Source organism: Cotesia glomerata, linkage group LG6, assembly GCF_020080835.1.
Source record: "Cotesia glomerata isolate CgM1 linkage group LG6, MPM_Cglom_v2.3, whole genome shotgun sequence".
In the NCBI taxonomy this organism is placed as follows: Eukaryota; Metazoa; Arthropoda; class Insecta; order Hymenoptera; family Braconidae; genus Cotesia; species Cotesia glomerata.
The window spans coordinates 22,457,244-22,481,877 of record NC_058163.1 but is presented as its reverse complement, the minus strand read 5'-3'; the positions used below and the strand labels follow the sequence as shown (position 1 = coordinate 22,481,877).

Sequence of the window (24,634 nt, the reverse complement as noted above, 5' to 3'; positions counted from 1 at the left end):
TTTTTAACTATAAATTAAAATTTATTGAAAATATGGAAGAAAAATACGCATAAAAATTAAAAAAAAATTTTTTTTAGATTTTATGCTATATAGTTTTTTTCATATATTTTTTATATATCTTAAAATATATTTTCTAAAGATGCACAGAAAAAAATGTTCACTTGAGCTAAAAAAAGATTTTTCTTCCTAATTATTTTCTTGAGCGAAAAAAAATTTTATTTTTGACACAAGAAATTTTATTTATTCCAACAAAATTAATTCTCTTGCATTGAAAAATACGTATCTTGATCCAAGAAAATTTATTTAAGTCAAGAAAATCTTGTTTTGAGAAAATTTCTCTCTTGCTCCAAAAAATTAAATATAAAAATAGAAGTAAATTTTCATTAATATTTTTATTGATTAACATGTCAAATAGGAAGGTCAAATAATATTTCATCATTTTTTTTCATTCAATATGTATAATTGCACGGTAAAATAATATAAAATGGGTATCAAATATTCAAGAGAAAAATTTTCTCAAGGTGAGAAAATTTTTTTCTCAGCTGTAGTAGGTGGCGCTGCTTTCCTAAAGTATCTAAAAATCTTGATCAAATATAAAAATTTATTGTATCAAGTATTTATGATAATTTGAATTAAGAAAAAATGACTTCCACCAAGAATAGAATTTCTCAAAAAATTTTTACTTCGGCCAACACAACTTCGGTCTTCCTTCAGGCACCCGAAAATTTTCTTGAGCCAAGAATTTTGTTCTCCAGTCAAGAAATTTTTCTTTCTGTGTGTTTATTCATGAGTTCCTTCCGTATTCTAAGATATATTTTGATTATTGCTGAGTTGTTTAAAATATATAAAAAAAAATCGGCTTAAATTTAGTAATTCAGAATATTTACTCTTGACAAAAAATTTTAACATCAAAATATCGACAGAAAAAAAATTACAATTTATAAAAATTCGATATTCCAAGCAAAAATTAGAAAAATCAAATTTTTACACTATAAAACAGTAAAATTAAATTCAAAACTATAAAACTTAACTTATGATTTTATTTTCATAAATTTTTCAGTTTTTCGCTACAAAAACTGTAACTTTTCCCGAAAAAACACTTAAATTTTCACCTAAATCCATCAATTAAAAAAATTTTCTGAAAATCTGAGAAAATAAAAATAAATAATAAATAACAAACATACGGCAGGAACAATATTGTAAGATGAACGAAGACTTGTCTTAAGATGCGCACCGTCGCGCATTAAACAACATAACAATGTCCCTCGACTGCGTAGCAATCATGCCAAGCAAGCGCGATTCAAACAGTCAGACACGATGGAACGCATGTAAATTTTTTATTCAACATAAATACATACATATATATATATATATATATATATATATATATATATATATATATATATATATATATGAATATACGAATATATGACTGTCCAGAGTAATTCGTACACGTAATACGCAGTGTGTGCATTTAAAAATTTGTCCTGACATTCTTGGACTGTAAATTTTATTATTAATCAAGAAAATCTACTATTTTTTTATTAACATTGTTAACAATATTAATACTTTTGGTGAAGAAGAGGACACTTGGCCGAGCAGGTATAAGGAACAAGGTGTAAGGTATAAACAGCGGAATTCCCCGAAATAACGAAATATTGGTGAAACGTTTGTCTTGAACAGAGAGTTAAGATGTGTTGGTCTGAAAGAGGAAGTAGAAGTAAAAGACTGGTAATGGGTAGAATAAAAAAGTATGTTTTTAAAAAGTATGAGCTGGTGGTATGAACCAGCCAGAAGTTCGTGGATATATATATATATATAATAGAGGAGAGTTGTATCTTTGGCTCATCGCACCATTAAATCGAGGCTCATTAGCATGGATGGCGTGACGCCACTTCACAGTTATTACAGTAGATACCAATGCTTTACAATCCAGCCTCGGTGCTAGCTCGCAATGCTAATGTGTTATACAGCCTTACAGGTTTGGTTCCACCAGCGACACGGCGAAATCAACGAGGACTAGGACTCTGGATGTCTTATGCCTTCTAACATACGTCTAGGGTCTACGTACTTCCGTTTAAATATTAAATTGCGGGTGAAAAGATGTTTCTGAACTTTTGATTGACTTTCGGTGAAGAAAAACTCCTTTTGAAGCTTATTGTGGGGCTTTAAGTCTTCTATTATAAAGTTCAACAGGTTATAGGCCCAGACCCGGTAGAAAAACAATTGCCAAGCAAATAGATCAAGAAAAATAGTATTTTTGTACCAATTTCTTCTGTTTCTTTTCAAATTTACTTGTAAGGATTTTAAAATATTTTTATTAAGAAATTATTTACACAGAAAGAAAAATTTCTTGACTGGTGAACAAAATTCTTGGCTCAAGAAAATTTTCGGGTGCCTGTAGGAAGACCGAAGTTGTGTTGGCCGAAGTAAAAATTTTTTGAGAAATTCTATTCTTGATGGAAGTAATTTTTTCTTAGTTCAAATTATCATAAATACTTGATACAATAAATTTTTATATTTGATCAAGATTTTTAGATACTTTAGGGAGGCAGCGCCACCTACTTCAGCTGAGAAAAAAATTTTCTCATCTTGAGAAAATTTTTCTCTTGAATATTTGATACTCATTTTATATTATTTTAGCGTGCAATTATACATATTAAATGAATAAAAATGATGAAATATTATTTTATCTTCCCATTTGACATGTTAATCAATAAAAATATTAATGAAAATTTATTTCTATCAAGAACTAAATTTTTTGGAGCAAGAGGCTGAATTTTCTCAAAACAACAAGATTTTTTTGACTTAAATAAATTTTCTTAGATCAAGATACGTATTTCTTAAAGCAAGAGAATTAATTTTGTTGGAATAAGTGAAATTTCTTGTGTCAAAAAAAAATTTTTTTTTACTCAAGAAAATAATTAGAAAGAAAAATATTTTCTTGACTCAAGTGAACCTTTTTTCTGTGCGAATTTTTCTAAACTACTTTTTTTAAAATCTTTGACTTATTTCAAATTCTAATGAACAAATTTACTTGAAATTTGCTATAAACTTTCTCTATCGATCCCTCTAAAGTCTCTATAAAAATTTTTATATTTACTATTTTTAAAAGATTCTTAGCGAAAATTAACAAAAAAATCCAGCATTTTTTCAAACATCCGCTATTTTTCTTTTTTTCTTCTCTAAAGTCCAAGTTTAAAAAAAATGTTTTTTTATTTTTAAAACCTGAATAAATAAAAATAAAAAAAAAACATATGTAAAAAGATCAACTGCCCTGAACCTGAGCAGAAACACTTGTTCCCCATAATAATTACAGAATTAGTTTTATTACACAGTGAAGAAGAAGTATTATAATGAATCATTGTTCAAAAGAATATTTAAATTTAAATGATAATTGAATTGTAAAACAATAACAAGTCGTAGGTAATTTAACTTGAAAGCATAAATTGTTCCAGTCTCCTCTTTCTCCCTAAAACACATACGATAAACATGAGGCCGGTACCTAAAATGTAAATTGTAAATCTCACCGCTCACGAAAACAATCTCCATAAAAAGTAATCGTTTGAAGACACATATATATATACGTATATATTCGTAGACATTTATATAGGTCGATAGCTGTCCCATCGAGCGAGTTGTCATTTAGTGTAGCAAAGGACCGCAACAATACACAATAAGGTCGCCGGGTAATTTCCTGTCGTTACTGTCTATGAGTCTTGCTCGGAAGGTATTGGGTATGTATTATGTACAATAATACCTCCACTCGACACATCGAGCTTTTGTCCCAGCAAGCCGGCTGCATGAGTATTTTTACGGCTTTTTTTTCATTAGTAACACGACTGCTGATGCGTAATACATTGTAACATTGTAACATTGTAGACATTATCACAATAAAACACAACCAAAGTGTTCAATGTTGAACATCGCGATGGTGATAATAGTGCTATGTTGTATCTGGCAAAGACAATCGCTCTATCAGACAAAGCATCGCCGAAAAATACGGTATCCTGTCCGCTAAAATACACCCAATAAACAAGCTTGGTACGTCATACCTTGGCCTCATTATTACCATCATCACAATTCACAGCAATAGCGGTTAACTATTGCTATCATCCACTATTAATAAGTAATAGCGATGGAGAATTGGCAGTTAAGTAAAGTTACTGGCCAACTGTGTAAATACTCAATTTTATAATTTATAAAACGATGGGGTTCAGAGCGGATCTTAATTACGATTTTAAAGTAATGTTGTGGGAAAATTAACCGAAGAGGTCTCAGGAACAAATACCTCGTAATGTTGGTCATTGAGGGGTTCAAAATTGGCTGATGGCAAATAGAACCAACCGTTTAAAAGCATCGCCCGTTATAATATATAGTACCTAAGGTATGCTTTTGCTCTCTTGCTTTTTTCATAGTCTAACTCTTGGTCAATTGTCTTCTTTGTCTTTGTCTTTGGCTCTGGCTCTTCACCCTTCAGTACGCCCTGAACCTTAATAATGATTACATTATTACATAGCTCCGTGATCGTGTAATGTCCCCGCTCAATCTAATAAATAACAACCAGAAACTGTAAAAGGGGTAAAGGTAACTTTTTAATGAATGACTTCCCCCTCTTTTTTATATGGAAAAAATTACATCAGAAATTTATGTTAAAATGTCCATCAAAAATGTGTTAAAAATAATATGTTAAAGTATATCGACGGTCTAATTAGCAATTGGTCTTCCTTACTTTTTAAGGGATGATTTTTTAACATTTCGATGTAGCAATAATTCAATTATAAATTATTTGAATGATCCAAACTAAAATATTATACCTCTATTAGATATTAATGATATTAAATGGTTTTTGGAAGTGATAATAAATTTTGAACTAATTGTTTTTTTGTACAAATGGAAGATTCTCTAAAATGGAGTTAGACAATTCGCTAATTAGAACGTCGATATTAAACATTTACAAAGTGAAAAAAATTTACTCAAGCCACGAAAATTGATAAGAAAGATCAAAATATTCTTAGGACTAATTAAATTTCTCTCGAATCAAGTTTTTTTTTTTTTTTTTTTTTCTGTACGGAAAAAAGAAAATATTAAAATTACAGTTTCTGTAGCAATAAAAGGAGCTACACGTAAAAAAAAAAATTGTAAAAATTACATTATAAATAATTATAACTTATAACTTATAAGCGTCCCTTCGTATAAAAAACTAGAAAAGTTGCGATTTGAAATAACATTTTTATAAATTCATTCTTTTAATGTTAATTTTCAGAGTTTTCAATGGAATATTTACATTTTACGATGTAATTAATTCTTACAAAATCTGTAATAATTACAATCTGAAACTGAAATTTTTTCCAGTTTTTTATATGAAGCGCAACTTTACATTATATAATGCAATTTTTCTTTTTTTTTCCGTGTGTGACTAAAAAAATTTTATAAAACAAAATCCTAAGTACTTATTTTTACAGTTTTTAATGTCATTTTAATTTTTTGAAATGTATTTTTTATAAAATTTCTAAAAACATTTTAAAGCTGTAATTTTTCAATTGCTTTTTTTTCCTGATATATATTTTAACAACAATTGAAACACATTAATTTTATTTTATTTATTTACTTCTGGTAAAACATTCTATAGAGGTGCAAGAAGCACCTGTGCATAGACACCAGAAAAATATAATACATTTATAAAAATTAATACATAATATGAAATTAACTAAGTAAGTAGTGTACAGAGTATATTAAGAATAATTTTACAAAATTTTTACATAAATACAATTTATCATGAATTAAAGTATTATTGATCTTATCCACCTCACAATATGCTTTCTTAACCATTTATTATAATTTAGCTCTTTCAGATTACTAGGAAGTAAATTGAAGTATTTAATTGCAATATAAATTGCACTTTTAGTACTTATTGTTCTATTAATTTTTGGTAATGTTAACTGTCTAGATCTTGTATTGATTACTCTATCAGAGTACAAAGTTTTACATTCACAAAAATAATAGGTTACGGCTTGTACAACGAAAGATTGTTTCATCTTCAATGGTCCTAACATATCATCAGAATTTGTTATTTTGCTTAACATTTTATTTTGTAGATTTACAATAGGTTTTAATGTGTTATCATATGCACCTCCCCAGGCTATAATTCTATAGTTTATAACACTTTCAAATAGACCATGATAAATGATTTTCAGTAATGATGTGTTTATCCAATTACTTAATTTGTAAAAGAGGAAGGTAAAGTACTTGAGTTTTTTCATTAGTTCTGAAATATGTTTGTTCCATTTCATGTGGCAATCAAAAACTACTCCCAGATATTTACAACTTTCAACTCTTTTCAACTCTCTATCTTTAATGTACAAATGAAAATTAGTAGGCACACTGTCAGTATAACAACCAAAAGTAATAAATGTCGATTTATCAACATTTAGCGTTAACTGATTGACTTTTAACCATTGATCTAGCTTATTCAACCAATCAGACAAACAATCAGAGACTACTAACCAATTAGTTCCACTACACAGAACTACTGTGTCATCAGCATATGATACAAGAGCATTAGGAGGCAGAATATTAAAAATATCATTTATGTACATAATAAAGAGAAGAGGCCCCAAGATGGTCCCTTAGGGAACCCCAATTTTTACTAATTGTAAATAACACATTTAATATACTCTTCCATATCATGAATCTATTTTTAATACATTAAACATCTATTTTTCCAATAAATTATTTCCATAAAAGCCTCTAGCCAATCACCGAAGAAACTCCGCCATATTGAACACAGAAGAAATAACTATTTTAATAACCCAAACGCCCTCGCTAAAACTAGCACCCACGCTCAGCAATGATAATGATAATGATAATCAGGACGATAATGACGATCGGTGATCAGTGATCGTTGAAGAAAGGGAAACACAGTATAGTACCCAGTATAATATATATTATTCACGTCTAACATAATGTAAATACATTTACATGTGCGAGTGCGCATATAATCGTGAGTATATGGGCGCGTTCGGTGTTTCACGCTCCGCGACGCGCATCATATCTGTTTCCTGACTAAACACCGTTCCGTGCTCCCTTCTCCAACCACCCGAATCCTCTTCTATATTTATCCTCTTAGCGATGTCTAATTGCCCATCAAATTCATCTTGATTCGCTAATTTTCGCAAGCACATCACATTTCTAAATCTGTAATTAAAATTCAAGCAAAAACTATTTTCGACCTTGTCAACCCAGCGACACTTGATGGCTTAATTACCAGGGTAGGGCTTAGGCAGCGTCATTGGGCAAGATGCCGAGTGACAGCAGATTTTCCTCTGAAGGCATAACAATAATGGGCTGCAAGTAAGGGCGAAGCTGCAGCAGTATGTGTTATATGCGATGTACGTCGGGTAATAAATCGGTATGCATATCCAAGCTCTTACAGCTCTAAAATCCATTATGGTGGCCTCCGTGAACAATAACTCTTGGCAACTCTCAGCATTTAATGGTCGTCCATCTATTTACCCGCGGAGGAAGCGGAAGTGGCTGATGGGCAGATAGGTCGACCGTTTTGTAGCTAATTTCGTGAGTAAATTGTCCGGAACATTGGTTTGGTGCACTCTTGTTCTCTGCTATGTGGATACTATGTGTGTATGGATATTAACATTAACATATATTCCTCTGATTGTAGGTACACACACTAAATTGCCTGTATGGCCGTGAGCAATGTGCTAATGCATGCACTGCCGAGTATGAGTCCAAGATTGAGCTGGAATTTTCAGCAGAGTTGGCCAATACCGCTCTCTAATTCACCAGGAACGTTTCAGAGCTAAGCTGCTAATCCAGTAACTAGTTCATAGTTTGGCTTAGTTAAGATATTATTCTGGTCTGCTTTTTAATTCGCTTAAGATCCGTCTCTATCGTAGTAGTTTTAGTTGTAGTTATAGTTATAGTTACTGGATGAAGTAGTGTACTACTTAATGAAGCTGTTTACCTCCATCATCAACGATAATTGCCATCTGCATTTCAGGTTTTGTTTCGCCAGACAGAGTAGGCTTGCTCATATGCATTATTCGCGGATACAATTGCCGCTTGGGCTGTAGTACTCTATTCTGTGTATCTGTATTCGGTACGATATGCAGTGCCCGAGTCGGGATGAGAGCTGGCTCTATCCCGAGTGGAGATAATACCGCATGTAAGAATAAGCAAGACTATACCTACACTAGCACACACTAGCGTCTTAGGTTTACTTGCATGACCGTTTGGCAAGTTTTAAGCGTGGGATGAAGGAGAAAGGAGTATCATTTCAACTCATCAATGTGTGTATATATATAATATGAGTCTCCAGAGAGTATCAGCATAAGTATGTGTATAAGAGATTAACGTTTTACATTTTGCCGACTTTTAGCTCTAATGCTATGCTCAATGCTCAATGTTTAATGTTTAATGCTGGATTGGTACCAGCCCACTCGTACTCTACGATACCGACGAGAGTATGAGCCAACACTCTCGACTCGAGACTTCTCAAGACATGATATTATGAGTCACTCTTCATATTCAGGTTCACTTGCGTTTACGTTATTAACCAGCGGCTTGTGCATATTTATAAGCTTTTTACATTTCTTCCTTGTTCGGTTTTCGTTTTTATTCAATTTATGAAGAAAGATTGCCAACTTGGGCGATTTTCCGCCATTTTTAATCAAATTTGCGCTTCAATTTCTGATGAGCGACTTTCCACAATTAGAGTGTGTTTAAATTATCTTCATAATTATTAAATAATTTTGAATTGTAAAGATATTCGTCATTTTCATTCAATTTCTTTCTTTTTATCGATTCTTTATAACAATTACGTCGGAGATTGTCGCTTTGGATAATTCGAGGAAGTTTAAGTGTGTATATTACAATTGATTTTATAGCAAGGATGTATTTAAGTTGTACAGAGTCTATTTTAAGGTAGTACTACCGGTTTAAGAATTTACGTTCAGAATTTAATGAAATTTGGCATATTGGTACTTTATAATATCATAATTAAGCAGTAAAATTTTTGGAAGCCTGGCGAGTCTTGAAAAAAAGATATTAATATTTACATATTTTTGCCTTTACCATTGATCATTATGGAAAATCAAAGACTTTATTTTATTTCACAAAACTGGACATTCAGATTCTTATAAAAATTAAGACAACGAGAGAAAATAACATCTAGAACATATTTAATAACAATCAGTATGGTTTCCAAGCATATGAGAATATTTATTAATAAAAAACATTGAAAATTGATCTCTGTCTCTCTTTCTCCAACGTGATTTAGTATAGGGAAATCTACTACGTTAATCAAATAAGATTAGGTTTTGGGATTTGACTCTTGTGGTAACGGTAGTATTACCTTAATACACTGAAAAAAAAAAAATAGCTCAATTCAAGAGAAAAATTTTAGAATAAAAAATAATCTTTTTAAAAACATTTACTCACGGAAAAAAGAAAACTCGAAAAATTACATTAATAATAGTAATAAGTGTCCCGTCGTATTCAAAACTAGAAAAATTACAGTTTGAAATAACATTTTTCTAAATTCAAACTTTGAATGTTAATTTTCAGAGCTTTCAATGTAATATTTACATTTTACAATGTAGTTCTTACAAAATCTGTAATATTACGTTACATTATAAATGTAATTTTTCTATTTTTTTTTTTTTTTCATGCTTTATTGATTGTAATACAATGAAATTCTTCAAAATGATCTTCTTAATTCAAGAATTTTTCTCTTAAATGCAGGAATTGTATAAATAAAGTAAAAATAATACGAATTTTTGATTCTATTAATTTTAATTTAACATATCACCGATTTTCCCACCCTCTGAAGACTCAAACTTAAGGTGAACCCGAGCATGGAACCGGATATTGTAATAACAAATTTCCGCTGTATCTTTGATATAAACTCGCTCGCAAATACGAAACATATTTCATGTCAAAGTCCCGAGGAATTTACATTGTTCCTTTTATTTGCAATTCTGTTTTATGGACATTAACACACATGTGTACTTCTATTCCCGTGTGTGCCAACGTCAGGCAAGAAAGTAAGTGGTAGCAATTTCAATTAATTAGCGTCGACCCCAATATTGCGAGTTGATGTCACTGTAATTCAATCTTCAGGGGGATTTTTTAAAAAATCAATACCTCTTTTCTGACTAAGGTATTTTTTATTAAAATTTAACGTTGACTTTTGAAATATTAGAAAGTTTGAATATTTCAATGTTTTTGAGTAATTTTTCACGGTTTTCATCACATCCGGAAAATTTTTTAAGAAACAGTTATTTTTTAGATAATTTAATTTAACGTGAAAACTAGGAAGAAAAAGAATATATTACAAAGAAAATATATAATACAGTTATTATGTTTAAAAAGCGATGAGATGCGTAGTGTCTATACAATTAGATATTATACATATATGTATGTATTCCATTCCGTGGTTTGTAATATGCGACGCGTGTCCCAAGAGACAGACGGTGTATCAAAGGATATTTACCCTGTCAACATTATAAATTTCACGTGTATGGGGATCGTGTACTATATACCTGGTATCACATACATACATAATATGTGAGCACATAGTATATACATATAAATGTATGAGAAGATATATATGATGAAAAAGACAATAAAGTGAAATAAAAAAGAGAAGACGGACAGCAGTCGAGTTGAAAAAGCATCATCATAATAATAGATATCATTACTTTGGCTTATTATTTTATGATGCCTTTTATAAAGTCAATACATTATCCATATCACTCAAAGAGTTTACGCGTTCACGTTTTTTCAACGCTGTCATACTGTGAGAGAAAAAGTAATGCGTAAATATTGTCTTTTATAGATTAAATAAATTATTTTTGTACGACTTTTCAAGCTTATTTATGTTTAAATATTTTCAAGTTATTCTGATTTTTCCAACTTTTTATGTTTTACATTATTTTTTAAGTTTAAAATATTCAAAATATGTATTTATGAATTTTTTATAGTGATTTTTGATGACGTTGAAGTTAGCAGTCGCTTGACTATTTTTTAATTTTTTTTTAACAAATAAATTTGTTTTAAAAAATTGGATTTTCAATTTCTACATGTCAATTTTTCTCCAATTTTTTTTGCCATAATTTATTTGTTAAAAAAATTTTTAAAATGATCAAATATCTGCTAAATTAATTTTCATTGATTTTTGCTGATACACTGAGAATAAAATAATTTTATATTAAAAAATTTTCTTGACACTGCAAAATTTTTTAAAAAATATTTAAGAAAATAAAATTTTTTTTGGCTTAAGCAAAATTTTTTGCTCCAAAAAAAAATTAAAATTTTCCAAAAAAGTTTTTTTCATGTTTAAAAAGAAGATAATTATTCATATTTTTTTATCAAAAATTTACTAAATTTAAACACTTAATTTTAAAAAAATCTTATTTAGAAAAAAAATTTATCTTTTCTATTATTTATAATTAACATTATTAAAAATAATTCTTCAAAAATTAAAAATCTAAAAGTTGGAAAAATTTTTTTACATTAAATTTTCTTTTTAATTTCTTCTTTAAAATAATTATAGCAATATTTTTTATTTAATTTATTATTTCTTCTTTTAACGCAGACAAAAAAAATACTCAATAAAAATTTTCAATTTTTGTAAAAAATATATCCGTCGGAAAAAATATTCGAAAGTAGTGTTATTTAAAAAAAAAGAGAAAATAAAATGATACGAAGAAAATAAAAGGAAGCATTAGAATTGCAGGTGAAATATTTGACACAAGTACCGTACAATCCTGACCTAAATAACCCGAGGAAAGATCGTGATGATCAATTGCCTCTGCCCAAGCCTCCAGTGTACGCATCTATCCCATCCCGGTACTCATCTCCGGGCTTGGAGAGTACTCGACGGTACAGTACTCGGAGATATACGCGAGCACCTCCCGACACGTACGGATTTTTTGTCGGTACTCGAGCTGGACGTTCCGCATTCTCTTCTAAGGAGCTTTCACGCCCGTCCTCACGTACACGCATTCATGCTGCCCGTATACTCCTCATATCAATAATCAGCATCACGGACCATTTTAAATTACATTACTGCTGCACTACGTTATTATCTTTTTATAAATTGCAATGACAGTTATTAATAATTTATTAATTTATTTACTTTTTTTTCCTCACACAATCCTGGTTAACAGTCACCACGAGTGGTTATGATTGATGATCGCTAATTGAGAATCATGAATTCATTTATCCTGGAGACTGTATCTAATTAGAGTAAATCATACGTTTTGGATTTTAATCAAAAGTTATAACGCTCATTTTTCATTTTTCACCTTTCAATTTAATTATTTTATTATGGAGTAAAGTCTGAAGCTAAAGATTATAAATTAAAAAAAAAACTCACAATTTTACAGATTTTTATGATGACTAAAAAAAATTTTTTTAGATAAAAATGTAATTTTTATTTGATAGGTCAATTTATAATTTTTTAATAAAATTTAGAATTAAAAATTTCCAACAAATGGCGCGAAGTCGCTAAATCGTCTCGCTATAAGAAAGTTAAGTTTAAAATATTAAGTTTTGTATAAAAAAATTTTTTTCATCGCTTCTGAAGAAACTTATCTGACATTTAATCAAATTTTTAGAGGCTTAAAGTCAGAAAATAGAATGTTCTTTAATAAGTATTGAATAAAAGTAAAGTAATTGAGAAAAAATTAATTTTATTGCAAAATGAGTGTAGAATGCTTGATAAAATTACATTCAATATTTTATTATTAAAATAAAAGACCTTATTAGTAGCACCTCTAAGCTCTATTAATGGCACTTTTTCTTTCAATGAAAAAATGTTCTACTTGGAGTAAAAATTAAAAATTTTTTTTGATCTAAAGGTCTTGAAGATTAGAAATAATATAATCATAATAGAAATTAATGATTTCATTAATTGAATAAGTACCAAAATTAAAGAAAATGTCAGTAATGGGATCCCCGCCACTACTGGGATCTTTTACCCTAGATATTTATAAAAATAGTTTTTAAAAAACATTTTAAAAACCACCCTTTGATTCATTTACAGTAAAATGAATTTTTTGTCAATCATTCTTTTCTTCTTTTAAACTTATTAAAAATAATTTTATAATTTTTAAGTTAGTTCGCTATTAAAATTAATTTTTTAAACTAATTTTCTTTCAGTGTCTTTTAGAAGACTACACTGAAAAAAAAAATTAACTTGAATCAAGAGAAAAATTCTTGAACCAAGAAAATAATTTTGAAAAGTTTGATTGTCTTCAATCAAGACAAACTATTTTTTAATCAAGTAAAATTTACTTAAACTAAGGAAAGTTTCTTAGTTTAACATTTTTTTTTCTGTATAGATATTTATAAAAATAAATTTACTATTTTTTCCGAAGATCGGTGTTTTTACTAATTAAAGAGTTCTATATTTCAAAGCCATTATCCCCGATCCAAATTGATGTTAGACTAATTTTAAATTTTTACATTAAATTTTTATTTATTAAATTCTTTAAATTTTAATTTTTACTTATTATTTATTTTCACACATTATTGTCGGTATGAGCACTCATACCATCCTTGGGTGAATATATCTAACAATTAAAAATCTTTATTTTAATTTAAGATTAAGCAAAAGTGTTATAGTCTCACTGAGTAAAAGAATAATAAGTAAAAATTACAATTTAAAGAATTTAATAAATAAAAATTTAATGTAAAAATTAAAAATTAGTCTAACATCAATTTGGATCGGGGATAATGGCTTTGAAATATAGAACTCTTTAATTATAAAAATAAAGTTATTAAAATACATTTTAAAAAACCACACTTGGCTTCTTTTACAATAAAATGAATTTTTTGTCAATCATTCTTTTCTTCTTTTAAACTCATTAAAAATAATTTTATAATTTTTAATTTAATTCGCTATTAAAATTAATTTTTTAAACTAATTTTCTTTCAGTGTCTTTTCAAAGACTAAAATATCTTCAGCAGAAATTCAACAAAAGTTTATATCCAAAAAAATTATCTATTGAACTCGCAGAAAATTCAAATTTGTCAATTGACAAATTTATCAATCATCATGAAGACAAATTTGTCATATATATTCTACCTAATATCCTTGATTAAGAAATCTAAGTTCAAATGATTTAAAATGATTTGAAATAATTTAAAAGCATTTGATTTGAGTACTATATACAGATATACATTTAACATAAAGGTAATCATTCCAAATCATCTTTCTGAATGAGGGTTTTACAGAACATTAATCTGCAATTTCCTAGATTTCACATTACAAAAATTAGCATCTCAAAAAAAAAAAGAAAAAAAAGAAACTTACCTGCATTTGCAGCCAGGAGTAGTCAATATAAGTAGTAGCATTGGGTATCCCTGTCGCGCCGGTGGAAGCATTCTGCTGCCAAGCATCCTGGGCACCGTTGACCAGCGTAAGTCCATCGGGCTGACCCCGATCGGGGACTATTTGATCAGCATACTGATAAGTCGGGTGAATCGTCGGCTGGCCCGCGGACGGGAGGCCACTCTGGACGTGGTGATGCCCGTGACCGTGGTTGTTATGAGTATGCCCGTGTGTTACGTGATTGAGATGATGATGGCCGTGGTGGTGGGCCCCGATGTGGTGCCCTATGTGATGAGCCTGGTGGTGGTGAGTCGAGGAAGAAGGGTGCTGGACCCCCGAGCCGGCGCTGGGCTGCAAGCAGCACACGCTCACGTCCATCCGGGGGGGCGGCGAGTCGTAAAAGCCTCGCTGTTCCGGCTCTGGATGCTCCCAGACACTCTCAAGGGCGGCCTCCCGCGGAACCATTCAACTGACACCCAAAAGTATAATTTTTTTCCGCTTACCACACTGCAAATTTTTATTTTTTCATCAATAATTATTTTTTTTTTTTTTATTCAATCCAAAATTTTCATTAATTACTCTTTTTTTTTTTTTTTTTTTATCAACTCAAACTTTTTTATTAATTATTATATTATTGTTTTTATTTTTTTATTAATTACTTTTTTTTTTCAACCAAAACTTTTATTAATTTTTATATTATTGTTTTTATTTCTTCATTAATTACTCTTTTTTTTTTCAACCTAAACTTTGTATTAATTGCTATATTTTAATTTTATTTTTTTATTAATTATTCTTTTTTTTTCAACTCAAACTTTTTTATTAATTATTATATTATTATTTTTATTTTTTTATTAATTACTTTTTTTTTTCAACCAAAACTTTTATTAATTTTTATATTATTGTTTTTATTTCTTCATTAATAACTCTTTTTTTTTTCAACCTAAACTTTGTATTAATTGCTATATTTGAATTTTATTTTTTTATTAATTATTCTTTTTTTTTTTTCAACTCAAACTTTTTATTAATTATTATATTATTGTTTTTAGGTTAAAAACTTAAGAAGAAATTTAAATTATCAAAAAAAATTGTCTCTTGTAAAAAAATTAATTTTTAGGTTATAATTTTTTAAAAAATAAAACAAAAACAATCGACGCAAAACACTTTGACACTTTTACCGTCTTAGCACATGTCAAGTATCTAGTTTATTTTTTTTTTTTTAACAATTCTCACTTTCATGCAATTGTACCCGAGCGTTAAAAAATGGCAACATGTCTCCTGGTGTTTAAATCCCCGGAAACGTGCCAAACTGGTCAAGTCCACATTAGTAAGAACTATTTTTTTTATTTTACAAATACTTTTTTAAAAAAAAAAAAAAAATAAATTTTAAACACAAAAAATAAAATTAATGACACTGATTCACAATATTTAACCAAATACCGACGACATGTCTTTTTTTCTTCATAAAATCACTGGTAAGTTCAATGACAGGAGTCCAAAACTCACGAATATAAATAATTATTATTATATTATATATAGCACAAAAATAATAATAATTTTTTTTGACAGGTTTATTATAATTAATAAATAATGAATGTGTAAAAAAAAAATAAAAGCACCTTGGTGGAATTATAATAAAACAATTGAAGAAATACACACAAGTAGCTGCGGTCCTCTTGGAGGTGTTGTATCGTTTACAATAAACAAACACTTAACCGAGCGAGACTTGACCGCGTAGAACCCAGGCGCATGCGTCAACACACGCGTGTGTCGTCAAGGCAACGGCTCCGCGGTAACTGGTGCTCGTCTCGCCTTGGCGTACGACGTAGCCAGCGTTCCTCACTCTCCCCAATACAATCCTATCCCAGTCCCGATACTCCAAGGAGTGTAGTAAGGTAAGGAGACAACCCAACAACGCTCTACTCAACTTTAAACGCTAAACGTGTATAATATACGTATGTAGTATGTATGTTGTATGCTAGTACTAGTATAGCTACGTACGGGAGATTCAGTGCGCTGAAGAGTTGAGGACAGAGGTGAGTATGCCACCAGCAAGCAACAAGTACCCGGCAACCAGTACCAGGACCCACTAGAACCGCAAACCCAACTAAGCACCAGAGGAAGGGTCTCCGGAGCTGACGCTCACGCTGACGCCCCGGGCGCGAGCTCCACGAGCTCCACGCAGCCTAGGCGGCCATCGGGCTCAACTTTCAACTTTTATATGTATTTATAATGTAATACTCACACAGATGGATATCTTCTGGAAGAATTTAATTCTTATATTATATATTTACTATTGAGAATCTCATTGCATATATATTTATGTTTTTATGTATGTACTAATCCGAACAAAAACAGTTTCACTGTAAAAAAGTCGCGCCAAGTCCACGTTCATAAGACTATTAGGAAAAAAAAAATTTTTTTTTTCTTTACAAAAACATACAAAATAAAAAAATTAAAAAATCCAAGTAACCGATATGATTGTTTATGATTTTCGGAAATTAAAAAAAATTTTATTGTAAATTTAAAAATTAAAAAAAAATTTTAGAACGTATTTAGTGTGCGTGGTTGCAAAATATTTTACTTTTAATGAAATTCGTAAAATCTATTTACTAGGACTTTAAAAAAATTGAAATACATAATGACGCACACCAAGTACGTTCTAAAATTTTTTTTTTTATTTTTAAATTTACAATAAAATTTTTTTTAATTTCCGAAAATCATAAACAATCATATCGGTTACTTGGATTTTTTAATTTTTTTATTTTGTATGTTTTTGTAAAGAAAAAAAAAATTTTTTTTTTCCTAATAGTCTTATGAACGTGGACTTGGCGCGACTTTTTTACAGTGAAACTGTTTTTGTTCGGATTTTAGTATTTTTTTAATTATAATGAAAATTTAAAATTGATAACAACTTAAATCTCGTGTTGACTGCATTTTTTACTGCAAACTATCCCCTTGAAGCTACAGTTCATGTAGATGTAATTCCAGTGCACCCTGGCGGCCGTAAATGTAAGCTGTGAATTACTTTTTTTAACTGTAGTTGCTTATCTATAGGAGGATTACTACACATTTTTATTTTATCTAGTCTGTGGCGCTGACCTTTCTCCATCAAAAAAAAGTCAGGATCGAAATTTGTGAGCGAGCTATAGTATGTGCTGATAAAATTTAATAATTTCAAGTAAATAAATTGTTATAAGTGAATATAATTAATTAATACGGTGAAATAAATTATGAATTACTGTTATGATAAACAAATTGGGTAAAAAAAGTACCGTAGAATTAAATAAAATTTCGCAGCCTCAAAAAACCGTTCTGCTTACAGTAAACATAGTCGGTAGTCTGGCGCTCCGTTTACAACGGATTTGAACGGAACTTGGCGCCAGATTCTACCGAATCTGTGAATGTTTTTGCACGACTCATGATGCGAAGCATCAGAGAGTGCTTTACGATCGAAAAATTTTTTTCGCCTCATTTTGGCGGCTATTTTTATTATTATAGCCTTGTTAGTTCACGGAATCAAGATATTTTGCATACTATTGTCGAGATAATTTAATGGAGATTAATTTCATACTTTTTAAAAATTGATTTACTGCAATAGAATTGGAAAAAAACACCAAAATAGGTCAAAAAATTTTCCTGTCCGTCATGTGTGAAACCCGGAAACACTGTAACTTGTGAAAAAATCCATTATTTGAGTTAAATTTTTTTTAAAAAAATTCTAATCGACGATTGTAGGTCACTGAATGCGAATGATTAATTAATTCAGTGTCGTTTAATTGCAATTAATAAAAAACGAAAACTACAAGACTGTATATCTATATATATCCATGTAAAATTAACATGGATGGTGATATATCTATATCTATAGATATTATGTACATTTTATTCCACCAGGGGCGCTTGTGCAGTACCTTCCTACTACAGCTGTTTTTTCGGCAATTAATTTTGAACGACTTAAGTTTTTTTTTTTTTTTTTTATATTTCATAATTAAATGAACATTATGAGTCGTGCACTTTTGGATTTTCCAAACTTTTTTTATTAGTACGGAGTTCACTCTGCACAGGTAAGGGGGCGTCCATAAATTACGTGAGGCATTTTTGAGAATTTTTTAACCCCCCCTCCCCCTTGATAAGATTTCGTAAGATTTTCCTCAACTCCCTCCCCCCTCCCCTAATCTCACGCGAGATTATTCAAAATTTATGTTTTGGTTGTAAACGGGTTGGATTATTGAGAAAAAAAAGTGCCATTCGGATACACCCGACATGGATAGGTAGATTTCTTGTTTGAATATTGAAAAAAACACGTTATTAAAAGGCCGTAATGTCCTAAAATTTATTTTTTATTATATTTTTGCAAATAACGATATGAGACTGACTACAGCAAATAGATATTTAAAGACATCTACCTAAAAAATAGGATTTTTTACATATAAAAGTCATTTGATGATAAAAGCTAAAATTTAATTTATTATTGATTTTTTTTGAATTTTCTCAACTACGAAATAAATTGAAAAAAGTATTAAAAGTCGACGAACAATAGTTTAAATTGAAGATAATTAAACATATTATGACAAAATTGTATTAAAATTACGACATGAGACCGGCTACCACCGATAGATTTCTAAAGAAATCTATACCTAAAAAATTAGTGAATCCTATCGATCAATAATCAAATTAAACAATCGAGTGCTACTTTGCTGCTCTGCAGGGTTCAGACGAATACGACAAACACTATTGTGTCAAATTTGGCCATATTTTATTATAGAAATACTTTTTCACGCAATTTTACACTGTTTTCTGCTAGAGAAAAAATTACGTGATATTTGTTAAGATCCTCCCCTTCCCCCTAAGTGAGATTTGGTAAGATTTAGCATGATCCACTCCCCCCCTAGAACACCTCACGTAATTAATGGACGCCCCCTAAGCTTATCATTCCTCTCTCTTTGTGTTTTGAAACGACGTTTTTTATTTTTGGTTGAAATTTTTTTGATAATTATTGATGTTACTAAAGTTAGCCGACGTTTTTAATTTTTTTATTTTTTTGCACGCCTCATAGCGCGAAGCGCGTGAGGTTGTCCTTTATACTCGACTCGTCAAGGTCAAGCAATTTTGTGATCTTTAAATGTCTCTATCACAACCATATTGCACTTATACAATAATATAAGTAGATGTACACCAAGAAAAAACTTAAATTAAACTATCTTTTACTTTCTAAAATCATTTCTTGTTGCTATTTTGAAAAAAAAAAATTTTACGTGGACGTCCTGATGTCACCCCATTTTGGATATACCAACGATTACTCCCGAACAAATTGATATTTCAAGACCGGACCTTTTTTATTAGTTTACGAATGCGATGAACTGGGTCCGTATTTCATATCAGTAGCCTAGTTTACGTATTTTTTTTTTAAATTAAATTTTTATTAAAATTTATTACGATATAACCGTACAAAGACAAACGAATTTTTCTTATTTGTCACGTGAAAACTATGGCGCCACTTGATAAAGCTAGATTTTTTTAGACTGCGTGCTGGGCATATAACAAGAAAAAAGGGCACTGATATTTAAAAAAAAAAAAATACTCTGTAAGAAATTACTTAATTATAATTTTTTTTTTTTTTTATCAGTTACACAATTTATTTTTTCTTAAAAAATGAATGATCGTTATGAGGCGTGCACTTTTGGATTTTCCAAACTTTTTTAATAATTAAATTAGAACAAAAAATATTTATTAAAAATTGCACTTACAGTTTTTAAAGTTTTTTACAAGTGAAAAATTTTTTTTTATTTTTTTGTAATTATTTTTTCTATAAAAAAAAATTCTAAAAATTTTTAAATGTCGGCTAACTTAATTTTCATTAATTATTGAACAATGATAAAGTTAACCGACATTTTTGATTTTTTTTATTTAATTGATTAAATTATAACTGAAAAATATTTTTAAAAATTGCACTTAGAGTTTTTGAAGTTTTTAACAAATGACAAAATTTTTTTGTAATAGTTCTTTAATAAAAAAAATCATAAAATTTTTTAGATGTCGGCTAACTTTATTTTCATAATTATTGATTAATAATAAAGTTAGTCAACGTTTTTAATTTTTTTTAATTATTAAATTAGAACTAAATATTTTTTAAAAATTGCACATAGTTTTTCAATTTTTTTACAAATGAAATTTTTTTTTGTAAGTAATAATTTTTTCTATAAAAAAAAAATTATAAAAAATTTTTAGATGTCGGTTCACTTAATTTTCATAATTATTGATTAATATTTAAATACTATGGTTGTCATCTGACATTTAAGAATTGTTATGTTTTGTTTTATTTAAAAAATAAAAAAAAAATTCTTTTGTAAAAAACTTGAAAATAACACTAACTTTAGTATTATCTTTAAAATTTATTTTTAAATGTCTTTTTTGGAGATTTTTAATAATATTGTTGACATCCTCTGTTTCTCTAGTTTTTTAAGTTTCACTAAAACTATAGTTTTAATTTAATTATAATTTAATAAGGTGGAATTTTTTGATTTTTTCTTTTATAATTAATATCTTCTTTGAATTTTTTTAGTAATATAAAAAAAAGAATTTGACATTTTTTTAAAATAAATTTTCTGTATCTAATTTCAAAGTTTTTCTAAAAATTATTTTTATTAAAACTCAATTATGTAAAAGGCTCTGAAAATTTATTTGTAAAAAATTTTTGCATGTTTTCTATAATAAATAATTTTCATTTTTTTAATAATATTAACAAATTTTTGACATTGTTTTTTTTTTATAAATTTTCTGTTTATCTAGTTTGTAAAATTTTACTAAAAATTATTTTTATTAAAACTCAATTATGTAAAAATTTTTTAATTTCTTCTTTAATAATTAATTTTTTTTTTAATTCAATTTCAACAACATTAACCAATTTTTTACATTACTTCGTTTTTATAAATTTTTTAGAATTATCTAGTTTTTTAAATATAAAAAAAAAATTATTTTAGACAAAAATGTATTTATATAAAATTTTTAAATTTCTTCCTCAACAATTTATATCTTCTTTAATTTATTTTTTCAAAATTTAAAGCATCAATTAATATTTACCAATAAAAATTGTCAGAATAATTGAAAAAAACGTTCACGTCAATTTAATTCATACGGATCTAACGAGTGGGAGAGAATCTAAATATACCAAAGAGCTGCGACAACGGAGTGAAGACAACGAATCCATGGTCACTATACGCCAACGCTGAATTTACGTCAGCGAAGACGAGTGCTGGTTGCTAAATCTTTGAGATTTAACCATCGAAAATAAGAAATCGGTGTAATTGCCGACTATTTTCCCTGACTGTTCTTTAAAACCTGCAATTTAAAGAACGATAATAATGATGGTAATGATGATGATGATGATGATGATGATTTTAAGGAGATTAAATATATGTAAGTATATAAATGCATAAGATAATTGTTGTATACACACGAGTAGCTGCTGCAGAGGATAGAATAAGTAAAACAGGTATTTATTATTATTGCAGATACTCACGCGGCATCCCCGTGGAGAAGGCGCGAAAGGCGCAAAAGATTCCCTTTCTCTTTGGGATTGTGAAATCAAACGTTTATTCTATGGCTCTCAAGCTTAGCATCAGGCATCACCACTCGATTTATTATCTATTTTCTATATAGGTTTTCAAGTTTTATAAACTCAACGATTGCACTCGACAAAGTGCAGATATTTCACATGACCTTCACCAATTATCCGGGGGTTTTTCTCATGTAACCACCTCATGAGCCGAATGAATAACACCCCGTATAAATACTTGCTTTTTAAATGTCTTCAGAAGCTAACATTTAACCAGTAAAGGAAATATCTGATCATACATTTGAACTATTACTTAAATAGATTAATTATTTGAAGATACTATTTCCTTGAAACTTGCAGTGATGTTCTATAAGGAAATATCAAGTAAGTTTCAACGTAATCTGTGATTCATTTTTTATTTTTATTTATGGGGCGATTTTTATTTTTATTAAAATTCCTGCACAGTAAAAAAGGTTCACTTGAGTCAAGAAAATATTTTTCTTCATAATTATTTTCTTGAGTAAAAAGAATTTTTTTTTGACAAGAAATTTCACTTATTCCAACAAAATTAATTCTCTTGCTTTAAGAAATACGTATCTTGATCCAAGAAAATTTATTTAAGTCAGGAAAATCTTGTTGTTTTGAGAAAGTTCAGCCTCTTGCTTCAAAAAGTTTAGTTCTTGATAGAAGTAAATTTTTTTGTCTTGAGAAAATTTCTCTCTTGCTCCAAAAAATTAAATATAAAGATAGAAGTAAATTTTCATTAATATTTTTATTGATTAACATGTCAAATGGGAAGATCAAATAATATTTCATCATTTTTTTTCATTCAATATGTATAATTGCTCGCTAAAATAATATAAAATGGGTATCAAATATTCAAGAGAAAAATTTTCTCAAGGTGAGAAAATTTTTTTCTCAGCTGAAGTAGGTGGCGCTGCTTCCCTAAAGTATCTAAAAATCTTGATCAAATATAAAAATTTATTGTATCAAGTATTTATGATAATTTGAATTAAGAAAAAATTACTTCTAACAAGAATAGAATTTCTCAAAAAATTTTTACTTCGGCCAACACAACTTCGGTCTTCCTTCAGGCATCCGAAAATTTTCTTGAGCCAAGAATTTTGTTCTCCAGTCAAGAAATTTTTCTTTCTGTACAGATTATACTCAGTGATATCTGGATTATACTCATTGTAATCTGGATTATGCTCATTGTTATCTGGATTATACTAGCTACTACCTGAATTTTTTTTTTTCACTCAGTATAATTTGGGATAATATTCAGTGTCATCTTGTTCTTTCTGTGTATGAGGCAATTTTTATTTTTATTAAAATTCCTGAGCTTTAAATCTCTAACTTGCTCATCAATATAGATCCTGTCTTGTTATTCCCACATAATTGTCATTGTTATTATATTTTACACACAGAGATGTACATATATATTTTTTTTTATTTTTTTTATTTACTGTATATATTGCTTTCCATTGCTAAAAACAAATGTAATTGTTTAATGCAATAAATAAATAATTTTTATTAAAATTTAGATCAGCTACTTATTAAATTAATTTAAAGCTTAAAATTTAATTTAAGCTTTTGTTTACTTTCAAGTACACTTATTATATAATTATTTAAATAACTATTGAGTCATAAAAAAATATAGCTAATGGTTAGTCATAAAATTATAAAAATTTAAATATTCCATTTAAATATAATAATTAGTATATATATTTTTTTACAGTTTCCGTTTTACATTTGTAAAAAGGTATTTACATCCATGTACATAAATAATAAAATAAGGCAACTTGATATGATGGGAAAGCAATTATTGTCGTGAATGTCTTATGACGTAAGACACTTCTAGATCATTGGTATTGATGTATCGATGGAAAAGCCGTGATTATACAAAGGCTTCGTAAACGACAAGCTTAGATGTATTGAATATTATGTATTAGTACATAGTACATCTACATATATTGTATTATAGTAGTGAGATCATGGATATACAGACTCAAGACACAATACATACGGATAAAGGTGGTAAATATATATTATCCTGTACAAGTACATACATATAATACAAAGAAAAGGTAAGAATAGAGAGTAAGAGAGAATAAAGATTTACTATGTATGTCTTATTTAGTAATAAAAAATATTTATTTCTTCTCTCTTGATCTCTTTTGTTCACAGAAAAAAAATTAATTTGAATCAAGTAAATAATTTTGAAGATTTTATTAAATTATTAAAATAAAAAATTTTATTTCATCAAAGATTTTTTTCCTTGATTCAAATTAAATTTGTTTTTTCAGTGTACATATATATTTATAATATTTTATGAAATTTTATTGAACCAAATTTCTTCTTACTTTGAAATAATTCAAATTTACCGAAAAGTTTTTTTAGTTCGGATAAATTTTTTTTTCTATGCAATGAAGCTATTACTAGCATTCTTGCAGTTACTATGTGGATGCTGTGACTTGTAAACTATAAATAAATAAAATTTTGCTTTATTAAATCATGACTTTTGTTAAATTACACTGTATTTTCTTTACTATTAACGTTTTTAAAGATATAAACTCATTCCGATGTTACTCTCATCAAGAGCTTTCATTTGAGTACCCACATACATTTTGATATATTTTTCATATATACATATATAAATATATATAATATATATATGAATATATGAAAAATTGATGTTGGTACTCAAATGAAAGGTCTCG

The 24,634-nt window shown here is 28.6% G+C and overlaps 1 protein-coding gene and 1 long non-coding RNA gene across 3 annotated transcripts in view; one reads left to right on the top strand and one right to left on the bottom strand.

Annotated features, from left to right (window-relative positions):
* The window catches only part of LOC123267627 (zinc finger protein 37-like), a 101,262-nt gene that overhangs the window by 69,029 nt on the left and 7,599 nt on the right, over positions 1 to 24,634 (bottom strand). The window contains exons 1-2 of one of the 2 annotated variants that reach the window (XM_044732346.1): positions 15,976 to 16,338; positions 14,342 to 14,866 (exon numbers count right to left, since the gene is read on the bottom strand). In XM_044732346.1, the coding sequence (XP_044588281.1) occupies positions 14,342 to 14,824 (483 nt within the window). In that variant the 5' untranslated portion in view covers positions 14,825 to 14,866; positions 15,976 to 16,338. Of the gene's footprint in view, positions 1 to 14,341; positions 14,867 to 15,975; positions 16,339 to 24,634 lie in introns of those variants that run through there. The other variant, XM_044732347.1, reaches the window with a different exon arrangement.
* On the top strand, positions 18,391 to 24,007 carry LOC123267628. Its single transcript, XR_006510087.1, has 4 exons — positions 18,391 to 18,423; positions 21,456 to 21,775; positions 21,871 to 22,298; positions 23,653 to 24,007. It is a non-coding gene; the product is annotated as an uncharacterized LOC123267628 (long non-coding RNA).